At 40.2% G+C, this 15,728-nt stretch overlaps 3 protein-coding genes across 11 annotated transcripts in view; 1 reads left to right on the forward strand and 2 right to left on the reverse strand.

Annotated features, from left to right (window-relative positions):
• grip2a (glutamate receptor interacting protein 2a) overlaps positions 1–4,042 on the reverse strand; it is a 34,799-nt gene extending 30,757 nt beyond the window's left edge. For 2 of the 6 annotated variants that reach the window (XM_051424151.1, XM_051424150.1), the window contains exon 1: positions 3,594–4,037. In XM_051424151.1, the coding sequence (XP_051280111.1) occupies positions 3,594–3,771 (178 nt within the window). In that variant the 5' untranslated portion in view covers positions 3,772–4,037. Of the gene's footprint in view, positions 1–888; positions 1,734–3,593 lie in introns of those variants that run through there. The other 4 variants (XM_051424152.1, XM_051424153.1, XM_051424154.1 and 1 more) reach the window with 4 other exon arrangements.
• A 2,337-nt stretch (positions 4,043–6,379) lies between these two features.
• On the reverse strand, positions 6,380–10,206 carry rpl32 (ribosomal protein L32). The gene is made up of 4 exons (XM_051424160.1): positions 10,064–10,206; positions 9,281–9,381; positions 8,987–9,168; positions 6,380–6,544 (listed from the first exon to the last, which is right to left on the reverse strand). Exons 2-4 carry the CDS (start codon positions 9,374–9,376, stop codon positions 6,415–6,417), a joined length of 408 nt encoding a protein of 135 aa, XP_051280120.1. The 5' UTR covers positions 9,377–9,381; positions 10,064–10,206; the 3' UTR covers positions 6,380–6,414.
• A 150-nt stretch (positions 10,207–10,356) lies between these two features.
• On the forward strand, positions 10,357–15,698 carry ssuh2rs1 (ssu-2 homolog, related sequence 1). Of its 4 annotated transcripts, none has more exons than XM_051424156.1 (13): positions 10,357–10,592; positions 10,873–10,934; positions 11,506–11,613; positions 12,583–12,658; positions 12,829–12,958; positions 13,180–13,240; positions 13,349–13,470; positions 13,559–13,621; positions 13,715–13,797; positions 13,908–14,000; positions 14,149–14,254; positions 14,702–14,809; positions 14,936–15,698. In XM_051424156.1, exons 1-13 carry the CDS (start codon positions 10,567–10,569, stop codon positions 15,074–15,076), a joined length of 1,179 nt encoding a protein of 392 aa, XP_051280116.1. In that variant the 5' UTR covers positions 10,357–10,566; the 3' UTR covers positions 15,077–15,698. The 4 variants fall into 4 exon arrangements, with proteins under 4 accessions (XP_051280116.1, XP_051280119.1, XP_051280117.1 ...); XM_051424157.1 differs by lacking the exon at positions 10,357–10,592 and adding an exon at positions 10,610–10,749; XM_051424159.1 differs by lacking the exon at positions 10,873–10,934.
• Positions 15,699–15,728: the final 30 nt, after the last annotated feature.

The raw sequence follows: 15,728 nt of genomic DNA on the forward strand, positions 1-15,728 counted from the left end.
CAGCTGTCATTGCAGTCAAAAGGCACCATTAGCTCTGGGTAACACAGACCCAATGCTCTACACGTGACTGAACGCTACTGTACCACCAAGCCATCCCCCTACAATCCTCCTCCAGCTTAAAATAACATGTATCATTTAATCTTAGGGCTAGAATTAAGATCAGGACGGAGCTGATTAATAAACAGCCCCAACAATAAAACAACTATTGATAAAAAAATAAATAAAAAACCTTGACAGGAGGTTAGTTATTAGCTCAGGGAGGAGGTTTTGCCACAAGAGCTGCATGTAAAGGACCTCAGAGCGTCGCACTGACTGAAATAAAATTCTACGCTTCTGCATAAATATGTGGTGAGTTAATTAACTCCTGGTTAAATCCAGGGCACTGTTTGCCATCCCTCTCATAACCAATCAGGATGTAGGTTAAATACGGGGGCGTCACTGACAATGACAATGAAATCATAATTCTATTTTCAGATGAAAAACTTTATTTATAAACTGGGCCCTGCCAGACCCAGTTTACGTCGCTATATCTGCCCCAATTACACATGGCAGGATGGTATGCAGAGCGGGTGGTCGAGTCCACTCACATTTAAATCTCTTTCAACCCATCACAGCCATAATACACGCTCTGTAAGGATTCTACATTTAAATTTGTTTGCATTCAGGCTTTATGGATTACAGATTACAAAAAGGACCATTGGGGTAATACTTTTCAGTTACAGATGCTGGCCCTCAGATTAAACACACATTTAAGACATAAGCAGCTCTTTACAGGTTAGTAAACAATCCGGGCCATCACTGAACCCCCTCTTCCTGCCACAAATCCTCATTTACAGCACACAAACTGACCCTCTTCACTCTGCAGAGATCAAAGTGCGGTGCTCTTACCAATGCTGTTCTTAGTGTCTCTCCTCAGACCACACAGCATGGCTGGAGTTTAGTCAGCGCAGCCACCCTTGGGAAGTAACCTTGCTGATCTGTAGTAGTGGGCAGAGAGCTGAGGTTCCAGCTGAGGTAAAAATAAAAAAAGTAGAGAGGCCGAGTCTCAGCCGCTCAGATAAAACACAAACACCATCTTCGTTTCTTCATTCCTTTGCCCCAAGTCCAGCATTGCCTTAACCCTTGTCCCTGCTTGTAAAACCCAGCGAGGAATTGAGCTCCAGAGGGCAAATTCTGATCCTCAGAAGGTCTCTAGTTCTCTCCTCTGTTCAAACTTGTTGACAAAAAGATGTCAATGTTAAATTATTTCCCTCATTCTTCAAAACTATAAATCTACCAAGCTTTCTTTTTCTATAAAAATCCAAGGCAGGGAGAGCAACGGTTCATGTCCTTTTCTTGCCATCTTGCCGTGGTTCCATTTTTGAGCTATTCTTACAAATCATTCGTCCTTTTCCAGAGGGTTCATCATCCTCTGTTCATACACTCACATGAGCTCACACACAACCCGTCTCTCTCTCATACAGAGCTAGAGTGAGTGTGTTTGCTCCCTCTCTCTCCCTCTGCCAGAGGGGTTCAGTGAGGCAGGCACACACGATAGTCACTCCCTCCCCCAGCACACACACACACACACACATGCACATGCTCACTCTTTATCCATTTCCCACCAAGTCAAAAACCCCTCGTATGCACATCCTCAATCCCACCCACACACAAATACACACACACACTGAGATTAAGACACGACAAAACTGCACACACTCAACTGTCGACACAATTAACACCACCTGCACATTCATTGTCAGACTGAGCCCTGCACAGTGTCACGTTTTTCTCACATAGAGACTGCACCCATTTCAAAGAGCTTGTATCTGCTAGTATCTCTCCCTCACGCACACAGACACACACAAACACACAAGCTCATAATCGAAAATGAATATGCAAAATTCCTGCGCAGAACAGCTGCCTGCTTGAGAACATGTCACACTGTTATTCATAAAAGTGCAGTTGTCGTGCACAAGGCTGTGATAACAGATTCCACTTCTCATCACACTGTCGTCATGTGAAAATAAATAGTGTCCAAAAAGAAGCAAAAAAATAATATTAGGGAATCTGAGTGACTGTGTGGAAATTAAACACACTTCTACCAAAACCCGGCATCTCATGTTTCCCCCTCGGGAGGGTGAAATGACCCTCTGCTAATCCCCGGGCCTGCTGAAGGTCCCTCCACCCAAATGCAGAAGGGCTAACGGGTCTGCTGTCTGACCCCGATGCCACACCTGTCTGACCATTTGTCATGCACATAAGCCCCGACGCCTGCCACTTCCTGATCCCCACTGCAGCCACCAACGCCAACAACAACAAACACCCTCCTCCAGCCTCACTGGCAGCCCCCCCCCTGAGCCTCTTCTGCCTCATTTGTTTTGGTCACTGCACAAATTGTTGTCATCACTGAGACTTTGGAGACAGCAAATGGGAAATAAAAAAAAATCCCAATGCACAGCACCAGCAAGCCCCACACAGCACTCCAAAACACACAATGTGAAATTAACCCCTCTGTTCTACAACTGCTTATTTTACAGATGTGTGAAGTGATTACAAACATTTTTCCGTGTTTCTACCCGCTGTTGCGTGGAGCCTAATTAGTCAGCTGTTCCAGTGGACACAATACTCTTCGGTGTAGATAATTTCCTCTGAGACTTTTGTCCTTAATACCCCATTTACAATGTGAGCGAGTGTAGTCTTTCAGAGCGAGACTAATTAATTTCCAACAGAATAAAGAAAAAAGGAAGACGGAGCAGTGTGTTGGACTGATAAAAGCCTCTGGGAACAGGCCGGCAAACGTTGGGTTATAATAAAAATTGACTTATTTTGCTCTTCCGTTAGACCAGAAATCAACATGATTGATGTAGATAATGTATTAATACGATTTTTGCAGTGACCTTGGCATAGAAGCAGAGGTTAAGGATGCTAAACCAGAAAAGAAACAAACTAAGGAAGAAGACTGAAAAGGTGCTTTAAGACTCTCAAGAAGAGAATGACTTATGACTGTATTCACTATTTAGTGCCGGTTTGTACATTTTTACAACCTTTCATCGATATGATCGTAAAAATAGCCCTTCTGAAAATAGCCCACATTTTCATTATACATAGACAAAGTGAGTATTCTAAAAAGGAGGGCCTGAATCGTGTCCTGCTCCTCAATCAATCTGACCACACTGCCATCTTATGGTGATCTGATCTAGTTGCAAGTGAAAAGCAGAATTACTAATTCATTTGTCAGCCAGCACGGATCAGTGTGTGACAACAAAAAACAAAAGAGCCAAAAGGATAAGGATGTGTCACACACACACTCATGATGTAATGTTCGGTTTTAAGGTTTCAGTCAAAAAATGCTCATATTAAAAGGCCTGCAGCACACAATTTAACTTTTTTAATTAATTCAGGTAATGTATGTAATTTGATGATTATTAGGGGAATTAATTACAAATAAAACGTATTAAAGTGAAGTAATTTTTGTGTCTGCAACTAAATTCTTCCTTTCTAACAGTGCATAAATTGTCAAATAACTTCTCCAAAGTCTCAGATGTGCTCTACAATATTAAAAACATCAACTGAATACATTTCCATTTCAAAGAATGACTTGTCGGCTTTACCTTTGGTTCTCCCTCTGATGATGCCCAGTCGACATCTGAGAGAAAAAGAGAACATCCTCCTCTTTCCTCCTGCAGACCGACCACCTTTCCTCAGAGAATCTGTTTGAGGGAAAGCGAAGGAGAGCTGCTTGGGAGTGAGGTGCCCCTTCCCAAACACTAACCTTGCTGACATGTTCATTTTCTGACCAGTGACAAGGAATAAACGGATTCTGTCCTCTCCCTGACACACTCACACACATCTCGCAGACATTGCTGTAGCTGCCTGTCCTGCTGTTTTCATGTTCTCCTCCCTCTCTGGAGGACTTCCAGTCCTCTCAGGTGAGTCTTTCCAAGCCACTCCACAAACAGGTCCAGGTTGTTGTTTTTTTTTAAAAAAGAGGAGAGATTCGGATCTAACCCTGTGACGTTTTTTCCTCTCCAACCATCCCTGGTAATTCACGTCCTTCAGTTCCAAACAGCCACAAGCTGACTGGCTAAATAAATGTTATGTTTTTTGCATCTCTGGCAATGTCAGTTTTGCAGGAACAGATGGCAGAGGGCTCAGGGCTGTGGGGCACAGCTTGGCTGCCAGAATGCAATGGAAACTTTCTCTGCAGGGAGCCGGCTCTGAACATCACAAAACAATATACAGTCTGAGCTGCCATTTCAAGGCAATAACATTTGGATAACATTTTATTTAATCTATTGATATTACATCAGAGTATCAGCTGTGGATTTGTCTAACCATGCTGACACGTAATAACAGACTGACTCCTTGCCAAAAACCTGGGAGAAGACAGTGCGGCCTTCTTCGTGGTCTTAAAGCCTTACCTTATACAGTGTGCTATTTAAAAGAGCTCTCAACCAGTTTTACACGTTAAGATCAGTTGGCTGCTCATGGTTGGCGCTGCTCAGAAGAGGAACTTTGTACTTTGTTTAAGTTATTTTTCAGGTATCTGTACGATACTGAAGTATCTATTTTTCTGTCTGTTACTTTGACCCTCTACATTTTTAGTAATATCTGTACTTTCTGCTACTTACATTTTAAGACAGGCTTGTTACTTTAGCCTAAATGTATTTGACAGGTACCCCCTAGCACCAAGACTTTTTCAGTTAGCTTTGAAAGAAACAGCCGGTACAAATGTCCTAAAGAGAAACCTCTTAAGGAGCCTGTACTTTTTCACTTTTACTTGAGTAAATAAGTTTAACCAGTACTTCTACTACATTTTTTTTTTTACACAAGGTTCTGTACTTCTACTTGAGTAAATGGGTGTACTTTTGCCACATCTGCTGCTCAGCCTGTGAAAACAGCTGTATAATGTCATAGTGATTTCATCAGAGTTATCTTCGATTAGATTGGAGACAAATCTTTAAGAGTGTGACGAACTGCCTTGTGATCAGTGGTGGAAGAAGTACTCAAATCAAATAACAACTTAAATCCAGTCAAAGTGGAGCTCATTTTAACTACTTTATGTGCTGTTTGTTAATTCAATCCATACTGATGCATTATATTTAAGAAGTTGATCATGTTTTGTATGTAAAATCTAAATCTGCAAATTTGAATGGTAGCTGCCAGACAAATGTAGTGGAGTATATAGTACAACATATGCCTCTGAAATTAACTGTAGAATAAAGTATAAAGGAGTACTTACAAGTACTTTCCACTGAAAATACCCCTAACTTGCACAGAGGTACTTTTGATTAGTTGAATGTGTCAAAATTGGGAACAAATGGAAATTTACCAGTCAGGGAGGGCCTATTCAGAGACATTAAGAAGCTGCATTATAGGAAATGTAGTATCAATATTGTTGGAGTGACCCTTAAATTCCTTTCAATCTTAAACTATAGACTACACTGACACAGTCCATTCTGTCTTTTCAAAATGTCCAAACTCAGCTTTCATGCACTCATGCTGACTCATCTCAGAATAACTCAAAGCTCAAGATCTGACGACCTGGAATAATTTGGCTAAAAGTAAAAAAAGAAAAAAAGAAAAAAGATGGGAGTCCAGAATGTTCTTTGACAGCAAGAAGCCTTACAAACTGTAAAAGCATGTTCTCTTTCAAAAAAAGCTACCCCAGATCACATCCTTGGACAGAAAACAGCAAGTGTACAAAGTTAGGTGCCTCCTTCCATTCACAATATGGGTCAACACTCTTCTTCAGGCATCTTGCCCCTTTTGTTCTGTTCCAGCGTCCAGTCATCTGGAAGGAGCTGAGGAATAACCCCATTTACCCACGGGAGAATACAACCGGCTCCGTAGCCATCAGTGTAGACGCCAACTCATGTGCAAGAGCATTTCTGTACTATTTTGACGCCTGTGCACCATGTGAAAATAGCTGTAGTCTCTGAAGTATCATACCCGGAATGAACTACCCATTTATAACTCCCTGGTCACGTCACCACCTGTTACATTTCCTTTTGGAAATTAGATTTCCCTCCACCAGTGATGCTGGTTTAATTTAGGGACAAATGCAATGTTTTTCATGCTTATGAAAATAAAACCTTATTGAGTGCCTTTGCTATTCCTCAACATTAACTTCAGACATACAGGCAATGTTGATTAAGTAGAAGGATAAATAAAATTAATGCATTTGAAATATTTGCTGTTATTGGGTTTGACACAAATTTGAATTAGTACAATTTCAAGTTTGTTGCATCCAAATTTCCTAGCTAACAAATGAGCCACTCAATTTAAAACTAGAGATAAGCCAGTCCGTTTATTATCAAGTTGAAACTTTTCCAGACTTGTGTGACAGTACTGCTGAAGAGCAATGGAGGTGCAAAAAAAATGATCCAAAAGCCAGTTTCTATTTTTAAACATTTATTGTGAATAACCAGTTTATTCGTTCTCCTCGCTCCTGAGCCTGGCGTTGGGGTTGGTGATCTTGATGGCCAGCTGAGCTGCCCTCTCCACAATCAGCTTCCTGTTCTTGGAGGACACGTTGTGGGCGATCTCAGCACAGTGAGTCCTACAGAGGGAGAGGTGTTAGGGTCAATGACATGATGTTCTGTGTTACAACTATTAGTGTTACAGCAGCTTTGTAGCCCGATTTATCATTTATAATTTCTGTTGCTTATGGTCTTGGCATTAACTGAAGAATGTTTCTGATGGACATTTATACATTTAAATACACTGTACCTTAATCATGCTGCAATTACAATTCTTCTATATGCGCTAAAAGTCACGCTGATATTTTCCAACGTGGTAGTAAAGGGAGGTCATGACAACTAAAAAACACCACACTATAAAAAGCCAATTCTATAGCACCCATCCTACATTAAATGCAAAGTAGCCACTAAACTACAGATAGAACAGATAACCCAAAGCCAACAATGCCAACTACAAGTAAAATACTTAAATTTAACAGTCTGTTAAACTTTCCCACTCATCCAAACAGTAAAAAAGGTGGGAAATGTCTTAACATGCTCTCTGAACTTCTGATAAACAGAGTCCATTTTGAAGAAAAGGTGAAACTTGTACTAAAATCAATACCATCATATCTGGAAGCAACTGGAGTCAGATAGTTTAGTGATTAAAGTTCACAAAACAGCTGAGTAACCTAAATTTCTGTTAAACTGTTTTTTCCTTAACTTGCTGTTACAACATTTTGCTTGCTATATTGCTGCTAAACAGCAAAATATATACTCCTTGACCAAAGTGGCATTCCCATAGATTTATGTGCTCAATAATAGTGACTGACCGCTCAAACTACTACTAGATGAGCCCTTCAAAAAAAAGGTTGGGATAACCAAACAACTCCCTTGAATCAGATTGTTTCCTTCGTATTTTAGACATTGTTGACAAGTGTTAGTCTACTCACTCCTGAGGCAATTAACAGGCGGGATATTTAAGCGTGATAGATGGCTCACATTGCACAGGTTTCATGTTATGTGTGGGGAATTAAATTTAAATGTGAACATGTGCCAACTACTGACAGATGAATCATTACCCAGAAATCATTCTGTGTATAAAAGCCACTTTCATATTTTACCAGCATTTGTCTGGTGCAAATTTCCCACCCACACCTTTGGAATCAAATCATCTATCCCTGCCATTGCAGCATACAGTTGCAATCTCTGGACAGCAGATCAATTCAATCCCCTCTCTGAAATTTGCTGGACTTGGCAGGTTGTTATTTTGTAGGTCTAAATTCGGAGAGATTAAACTCTTTGTGAAATTGACCCAGCAACATCAGGGATCAATCCAGGACGAAGCAAAATAATCTCAGCCCTTCTTCATTGAAATCAAAACAGGATAATGTGACTGCACCATTAAAGGTTATTCTTTGAGTGGTGCTTGCTTGACAGGCATAGTAACTGACACCTGCACGCACCAGCTGAGCTCCACTGTGTTATTCATACTTTTCATTTCAGGCTTAAGGTAAACTGACAAGATGAAAACACATCCTAATGCTAAGCCATTCCCTCCAGAAACCCATGAATGACTTCATTACAATTATCCTCCATGGTTTTCTACAGTTTACAATGCAAGGGAGGCAAGAAGGGTGATCAAAAGGCAGAGTCCTGGAAATTAAATTCCTATAAGTGATTTGTGTAATAGATTGCATCTGTGTCACTGTGATTTTGATTATTATATTAATCTTTTAACAACTTCAGTGAAACCGTATGAAAAAGACAGCCATAAGCCTTTTTACCCAAATGATTGTCTTACAAACTCCTCTTTTAACACAGCTAATACTTTCTAGTTAAACTAGGTTATTGTCAGTAGCAGGTTGTTGTGAAGGCAGCAATTAGAAAGTGATAAGTGATAAACTATCTTTGACTTCCTCATACCAGGTTCCTGCTTTTATAAAAGCCAAATATTTGTAACATAAAGCTCAACAAGCACCTGTAACTCTCAATATTCAAATCAGATGTCAAGTACCAGACTATAACAAAGACACTGTCAGAGTAGTGTCTGACTAAGATGGCTTTTTGATATGTTGTTGGAACATGCGTACTGTAGCCTACTGTATTTAGTCTGTTTAATAAAATCCTTATATCTTACACCTTAACAAAATGCCATTCAGGGGTCACTTCACCCACTTTGCCCCTTGAGGTGTATAGACGTAGGTGGTCTTATCTGGAATTTATTTTGTGGTACTCAAGGGAAATTACATTTACAACAACAATAATATCTCTTAACGCAAAGTCACATTTAGTCAAGACAGTTGTTCAATCAATCCATTAAAAGCTTGTGTAGCGTGAAATGTGAAAGCTTTAGTCAAACACTTTGCTTTTGTACTTAATTATATTCCCTTCTATTATCTATACTGAAGTGGCAATGGAAGTCTGAGCAGGTATCTCATATTTACTAATACAACAACCCTTTTGCAAGCTTAATACCTACATACCTATTGGTATGAAGGAAAAATAATTACACCCTTTTACAGTATATGCACACAACTTACTTGTTACTCATCATCAGGACCTCGAGCTCCTTGACATTGTGCACCAGGAACTTCTTGAAGCCAGTGGGCAGCATGTACTTGGTCTTCTTGTTGCTACCATAACCGATGTTGGGCATCAGCATCTGACCCTTGAACCGCCTGCGGACCCTGTTGTCAATACCTCTGGGCTTACGCCAGTTTTTCTGTTCAGATATGAAAAACATTAAGGATTAATTGCTTGCAAGACCAAAAATTACAAGTAAAAGCACGGGTCCGACTCGCTGAGCATGTCTAGTGTGATATGCAGGCTCTTACCGCAATCTTCACATATCTGTCAGATTGATGGCGAATGAACTTCTTGGTTCTCTTTTTGACAATCTTGGGCTTTGTGAGGGGCCTGAGGGCTGCCATGGTGACTGAGGACAGAAAAAAAATTCAGGTTACAACCAATTAAGCATAGTTACCTCAGCTTCAGTGTTGCAGCATTAACACTGTAGCACAACATGCTGCACACTCCTAGAAACTAGTTCGCATACATCGCTGTCTAAAGGCGAGCAAATGTGTGGAGAATAGGTATAAAGTGTTGAGGTTCAGACAACTAACAACATTTGTAAACCCCACTAGCTCACACATACAAAATGAGTCTGCCGCTAACAGCAATTAATAAAGTACATAACCAAGTCTCTTCAAAGTGTATTGAGCCTCCAGGTAAACGTGTTAGCCTCTACGATACAGGCAATGTTCAGCTAGCTAGCCACGCTACTTCAGGCACTCGGCTCCAACAACAAAACCTTAACAGAAATACAAAATATATATATGTTTATAATGTTGGCCACTGTCATTTATTATTTCACAGCACTCGTCTGTAAACCACGCTGTACGGCGGGCCTTAGCAGAGTACTACAACCCCGTTAGAGCGCGCTAGCAACCGGGCAACCGCTTCAAGAGCACAACGACACACAATTGACGGTTGGTGACGATAAAACGGTTAATTTCACACAACATGTATAGAGTGAACGTTTATGATCGATAAACCGCGTCGGGATGGTCAAATACTGCCGTTAATTGCGCGGATTAACACAGATTGTACGGACTCACCCGCCGATGTAAATCCAAAAGGGACTTCAGCGACGGCGGAAGGAGAGAAAAGGACTTCCGCGAGTGCCGCAAAGGCTTATGGGTACTGTATTTCTTTAACTTCTTTTTTAAACATCCGCGTCCAGAAGCACTTTTAAGGCGCCTGTGGTGTGCTGAAATGGACACGTCTGTCTCAAAACCTATTTAATGAAACACTATGAATCTCCCAGTGTTTGTTGTCGTTCACTGAATGTTGTATCGGTATGTTTTGAGGCCGTATCACATCTGTAGGCCCATATTTTACATCTGTTTACTTCTCATAATAGAGGGGGTGCGCACTTCCTGGACGGAGGGGGTTCTGTGCTGGGAAAAGGCGGAGGGTCTCCTGTACTTTTGTACCGTTGACAATATGCTCGGAAATTAGTGCAGCACGTAAGAAGCGTCAACTCTCAAGCTAAACCAAAAGAAAAGACCACAAAATAGTTTTATTTCCGTTTAAGGGGAAGAGGCGGTAACACAGCGACATGCACACGGGGGTGGAGTATAAAAGGTAAATCATTAAGTTGTTTTAGTCACATGATGAGTGGTATTTCCCCGTGATTAGAGCACATATGAAGACTTAACTTAGGTGGTTTGTATTTTTCTTGTGTTTTGGTTATTCCCCCCCCAGCGCTTTGGATTTAAATGGAGTCTCGGCCTTTATTGAGGTGACCGTCGCTTTATGTTGTGTGTGTGTGTGTGTGTGTGTGGGCCTCTTTCACAAACCCAAAGAGTGAGTAAGTGAGTAAGAGGGTATAGTTTCTTAACTTTCGTTTCCCGTTACTTAACAGCCAAAATCGCACGTATGGAGTGGCCAATCCCGGTTATATGCCAGCAGCAGAAGGAGGGCCTGGTAAGAGCCAATTCTATGTTTTTTTTTGTTTTGTTTTTAACTAAACTTTAAACCTATTTTGTTAAGACATAAAGCTCGTAAAACAACCAGTCAGCGTCAGAATTGCACGCTTCCGTGCACTTACACATCTGGGTGACGTCATTTGCGACGTGCAGGTTATGTGAGGTTGGAGTCACAGCGGTGGCAGTGGATGTTGAGTGCGCTACTACTTTTTTTTTGTATCCTCCCCCCCACCCCCCTGCCATCAGTTGTAGTGCTTGTTAAAGATACTACCTGTGTTTTAGAGTCTTAAAAGTGCCTGTAAATCATCTCAGAATGGATATTAACGCGGAGGGACAAGGTAAGTCACTCACTCACGACACTGTCTTCTGATGTAGAAACAACAACTTTGGACGTACCTGGGAAGACTTAGTATTCAGCTGGATTTACTGAGAAGATTAAGTGATGTGTCCGACAGTTTTTTTTAATGAGCTTTGTGGTTTGTGTAATGCAGGGAAACTTTACAAGATTTAACGTTCTAAAAGTCTATATCTCTCCACATGACTGAACTGGTTATTCTGGTTTGTTTTAGCAATGTTCGCCCCACCCGCAGCTGGCTTGCAGGGCCCCACCGCTCCTCCAGCCAGTATGTATTTTGACAGCGTGCCTGGCTATGAAGGAACAGTAGCTGGAGGAGGAGGTACAGTATGCCGCACGTACTCCTTAGTAGTTCTGTTGTAAGAAAATATATCTCACATTACTGTCATGTTCACTCCCTTTATCCATTTTAAATCCAGTACAACTGCTCTGTTACATATTCTACCTTTTACGCAGCTTAGGCCTATATGTTTAGTTTTTAGTGTTAATGCAAGTCCTATACAATTACTAATTACCTGTTATAAAAATTATATATTAATATTAAATAATGTAACTTTATTACTTTCTGTTCTTTTTGGATTACCTCAATACCAAAGATTTAAATAAAGAGATGTAAGATGGATTTTACTTGAGCGTGTTCTATAAAACACAGAAAAATGTAACCTTAAAAAAGAAAATGGGGGGTTTAGCATCGAAAGGTGTGCTCTGCCCGATGTATTTTAAAATAAATAAAAACTTGCTCTTCATTAAGCAAATTCAGGCAGTATCCTGTGGACCATTTTCACAGCTGGAAGGCTTAACTTCGCTGTACTGTGATGTTGTTCCTCTTTTCAATGACGACAAATTAATGGTGATATTACAACCCAGTGAAAGATTTCCAGGATAATGCATTAGCAACTGTGAGATATATAGGGTTTTTATATATGGCATAAAAGTCAACTTTTTTAATTAAATGTAACCGTAATGGATTATGGTTTCCTTTTTCTTTGTATCCTGATTACGTTGCTCACATGTCAGACGTTACTTCCCAAGCTCGAATGCAACTGTATTTGTATAACTGAGGTAGTTGTTAGTGGTGGCGTTGCATTATTGTGAAATGTGTTTCTAATATTTGACCCCCACTCATGTTTGTAATTTAGAATTATCTCTAAATATAATGCAGCCCAGTGTAACACTACTGCAAACTACAGCTTCAGTAATAAACATACAATTACATTAATGCCTTTCTGACAGTGTCAATCAAAACATAAATTATAATCTGTGTAAAGGGAACTTTCTCTATCTGCTGTAGGCGGATTTCTTCCTCCTCCCATGCCTGCTTACCCTGCTCCTCAGCCTGAACCTGGACCCGAGCAACCACACTGGAAGTAAGCCCCAGATCTTTTCCTTTTTTTTCACCATGACTAAGGTTATTACAAAACATTTTCCATTCTTAATGCAAAATGAATGCAGTCTAAGCACTTAATGCACTATGAGACACTACTTCCTCTTAAAAGACTAGATGACATACTGTATCTCATTCCCTCACTGCTCACAGTATCCCATCTATAAGTGAAGATACTGCCCGGGAGGCATTTGCCCTGTTTGCCTCCAGCAAGTGCTGCTACAGTTCAGCACCAGCAAAGGATGGCGTGATCACCAGCATGGAGGCATTCAATACCTACAGGGTAAGAGGAGGTCTGTGTGTGTGTGTGTGTGTGTGTGTGTGTGTGTTTGAAAAGTCTGTTAGAAGGACATTACAATCAATAGAACTCACAGGTTGTATAATGGTTTTGTGGTGTGTTCAGTCGATGAATATACAAAGTGAATGGCTGTAGATCATTTAATATAACCAAACTGAAGAGGTGCTTTACTCTTGTTTGTTTTCTCCACCCATGCTTTGTTTTAGTACCGCCTGGAAACCTTCACTGAATCAAGATCTACAGAGTGGAGTCACAAGCCATACAATGGTACAGTACTATTACCTTGTGCATCAGTTGCATGAGTTGAATTCTCTGTCTTCTTCCATCAGTCAGCTACTTAATGATACTGATAATCTAATATTATTTTTGGATCAGGACAACCAGTGGATGCCTATTCCCAGTCACCTCCAGGGCCTTGGGATATTCCTGCCCAAGCTCCCAGTTTTTTTCTCGATGGCCAACAGATTATCAAGGTTCCCTACACATCATCTGTGAAGGTAAATTATACAACACGTGTTTGGAGAAGAAAAATCTCCTGTAATTTCTTTTAGAGATCTTTACTGACCACAAACATTTCACATACAGAGCTGCCATGTTTGTGTGGGAATGGGGAGAAAACCTTGCAAAGACTGTGCTGGTGCCGGTAATGTAAGTAACTTCCACAGACTTCATTAAAACAGTTACTTTAAGACCTTCAGAGAGATCATCTGATGATATGATTTGTTTTCTTGCTCCTGTCAGAAAGTTTGTTGGGTCTGCAATGGATCTGGTTACCGCCACGGAGATGATCGATGCCACCACTGCAGTGGCAGAGGGAGGGAAAAGTAAGTGTTCCCCACTGATTTCTAATTAAGTAAAAATTTCAGTAAGTTCAGTACAGTTTCTGCTTCTCCTAAAAGATACTGATAGTTTTTAATGATTATTCTGTTTACAGTTGCAGCCACTGTCAAGGGCAAGGATCGAAGCAATGTGACACGTGTCGTGGAAAACAACAGCTTCTGGTCTACATCAACCTCACTGTGAAATGGTGCTACTTCCTCAACATCTGTCTGACTTAACCCATGCAATAAATAGTCTTTCTTAACAATCTGAAGCTCATCAACATTTAATGGTTCCTTTACACTGTTAATTTGACTGTAACAGGATTTATTGTTTTTTTATGTACATGTTTTCAGGACCAACAACTCTGATAACTATGTTGTGGAACAGTCAAGTGGACTGCAGGTGGACAACCTCAGCAAGGTGTCTGGCAAGGAGCTCTTCAGAGACTCTCAGTACATGGTAAACATTTCTTATTTTTTTACAGGGAAGATTATGCTTTCTTCATACCTAAAACATGCAGATTGCACAGATTTTGGTGGCAGAAATGTTGCCTGACTTATTATACTCTGATAATCATGCATGCTTTTTGGTGGTACAGTTGTTCCTTATATACCTTTACCTGTATATCTACAAAAACAGGCTTACAGGCTGTCAACTCAATGGTTTCAACAGCTCACATAATGTAACACATTGTGGCTTGAAGCCTCTTTGTAGGCTTAAAGTCTATTTGCTTCAGTTTTATGCATGTTTTTACCGTTAACTGTGTTTTGGACACTGCCAAAACATGGGTTGAACACACAGAAGCACATTGCAACTTTTTTATCCTGCTCGATCTGTCGACCAATAAATGAACTGTCATATAAACACTGACAGTGAATCAGCACTTATAATGGATTACCTGTGCAGGTGTACCCAGTGATGGGCTTCCCAGACCCTACAGTGGTGAATGCTTCACAGCGCATTGTCAATGAACACCAGGGCAAGTACTCCCAGACATCACGCATTCTACAACAGGTAAGAGTGCATCTGCTATATTTATTTTAATAAATAAAATAATAACATTTTGTCATTGTTAATGGACTTGACAATGCTTGTGATTACTGTATGTGACATGTTCATATTTGCTTTCTTTGTCTGCAGCGTCAAACCATAGAGCTGATCCCTGTCACCAAGGTGACCTACTCATGGAAAGGGAAATCACACATTTACTTTGTTTACGGGAATGAGTTCAAAGTTAATGCAGATAACTATCCTGCTACCTGTTGCTGTGCTGTAATGTAATTGCAATGGTTGTGAATGAAGGCCTTAACTTTCCAGATCATTGGATATCTAAATAAATCAGTTTTACTCATAAGTCAGTTCTGCTGACACGTCCTTATTAAAGTTGGATGTTTACTGCAGTTAAAAAGAGGCATTTAACCAATGAAATCTCTCAGATTCGATAGAACTGATGTTGCCTCTTGAATAAATAGTGTTGAATCTTCCACACATACAGTCAATTTACCTTTTACTAACTACTACAAGATCACAAATGATTATAAAGTTATTTGTTACGTGCTAGTTGTATGCATGCACCACAGAAATGAGCTGCTTACTGACAGAATATAAACCATAATTATACTATATATCCCTGAATCCAAATCTTTGCTCTTAAATGGCAGCAGTCAATTCTTTCTTATCACCACTAAAAAAAACACACCTATTTTCATATTGAACATTATTTTTGCACTAGTAATACGTTTTTATGTTACTAATATGTATTTGATCCTAACCCAAAACTAATCGTTTTTAAGGTTCCTGTAATTTTTTTTTTTGTTACCTGTGTTTGACCTTGCAGAACATTAAGTGTAACTGTATTGTAATGTACTTCATGTACTCGCTGAATAAATTGTATTTCGCAATGTTTTGCTGTTGAATCGTTTCGTCATTAAAA

The sequence above is a fragment of the Dicentrarchus labrax genome, unplaced genomic scaffold, assembly GCF_905237075.1.
Source record: "Dicentrarchus labrax unplaced genomic scaffold, dlabrax2021, whole genome shotgun sequence".
Classification (NCBI taxonomy): Eukaryota; Metazoa; Chordata; class Actinopteri; family Moronidae; genus Dicentrarchus; species Dicentrarchus labrax.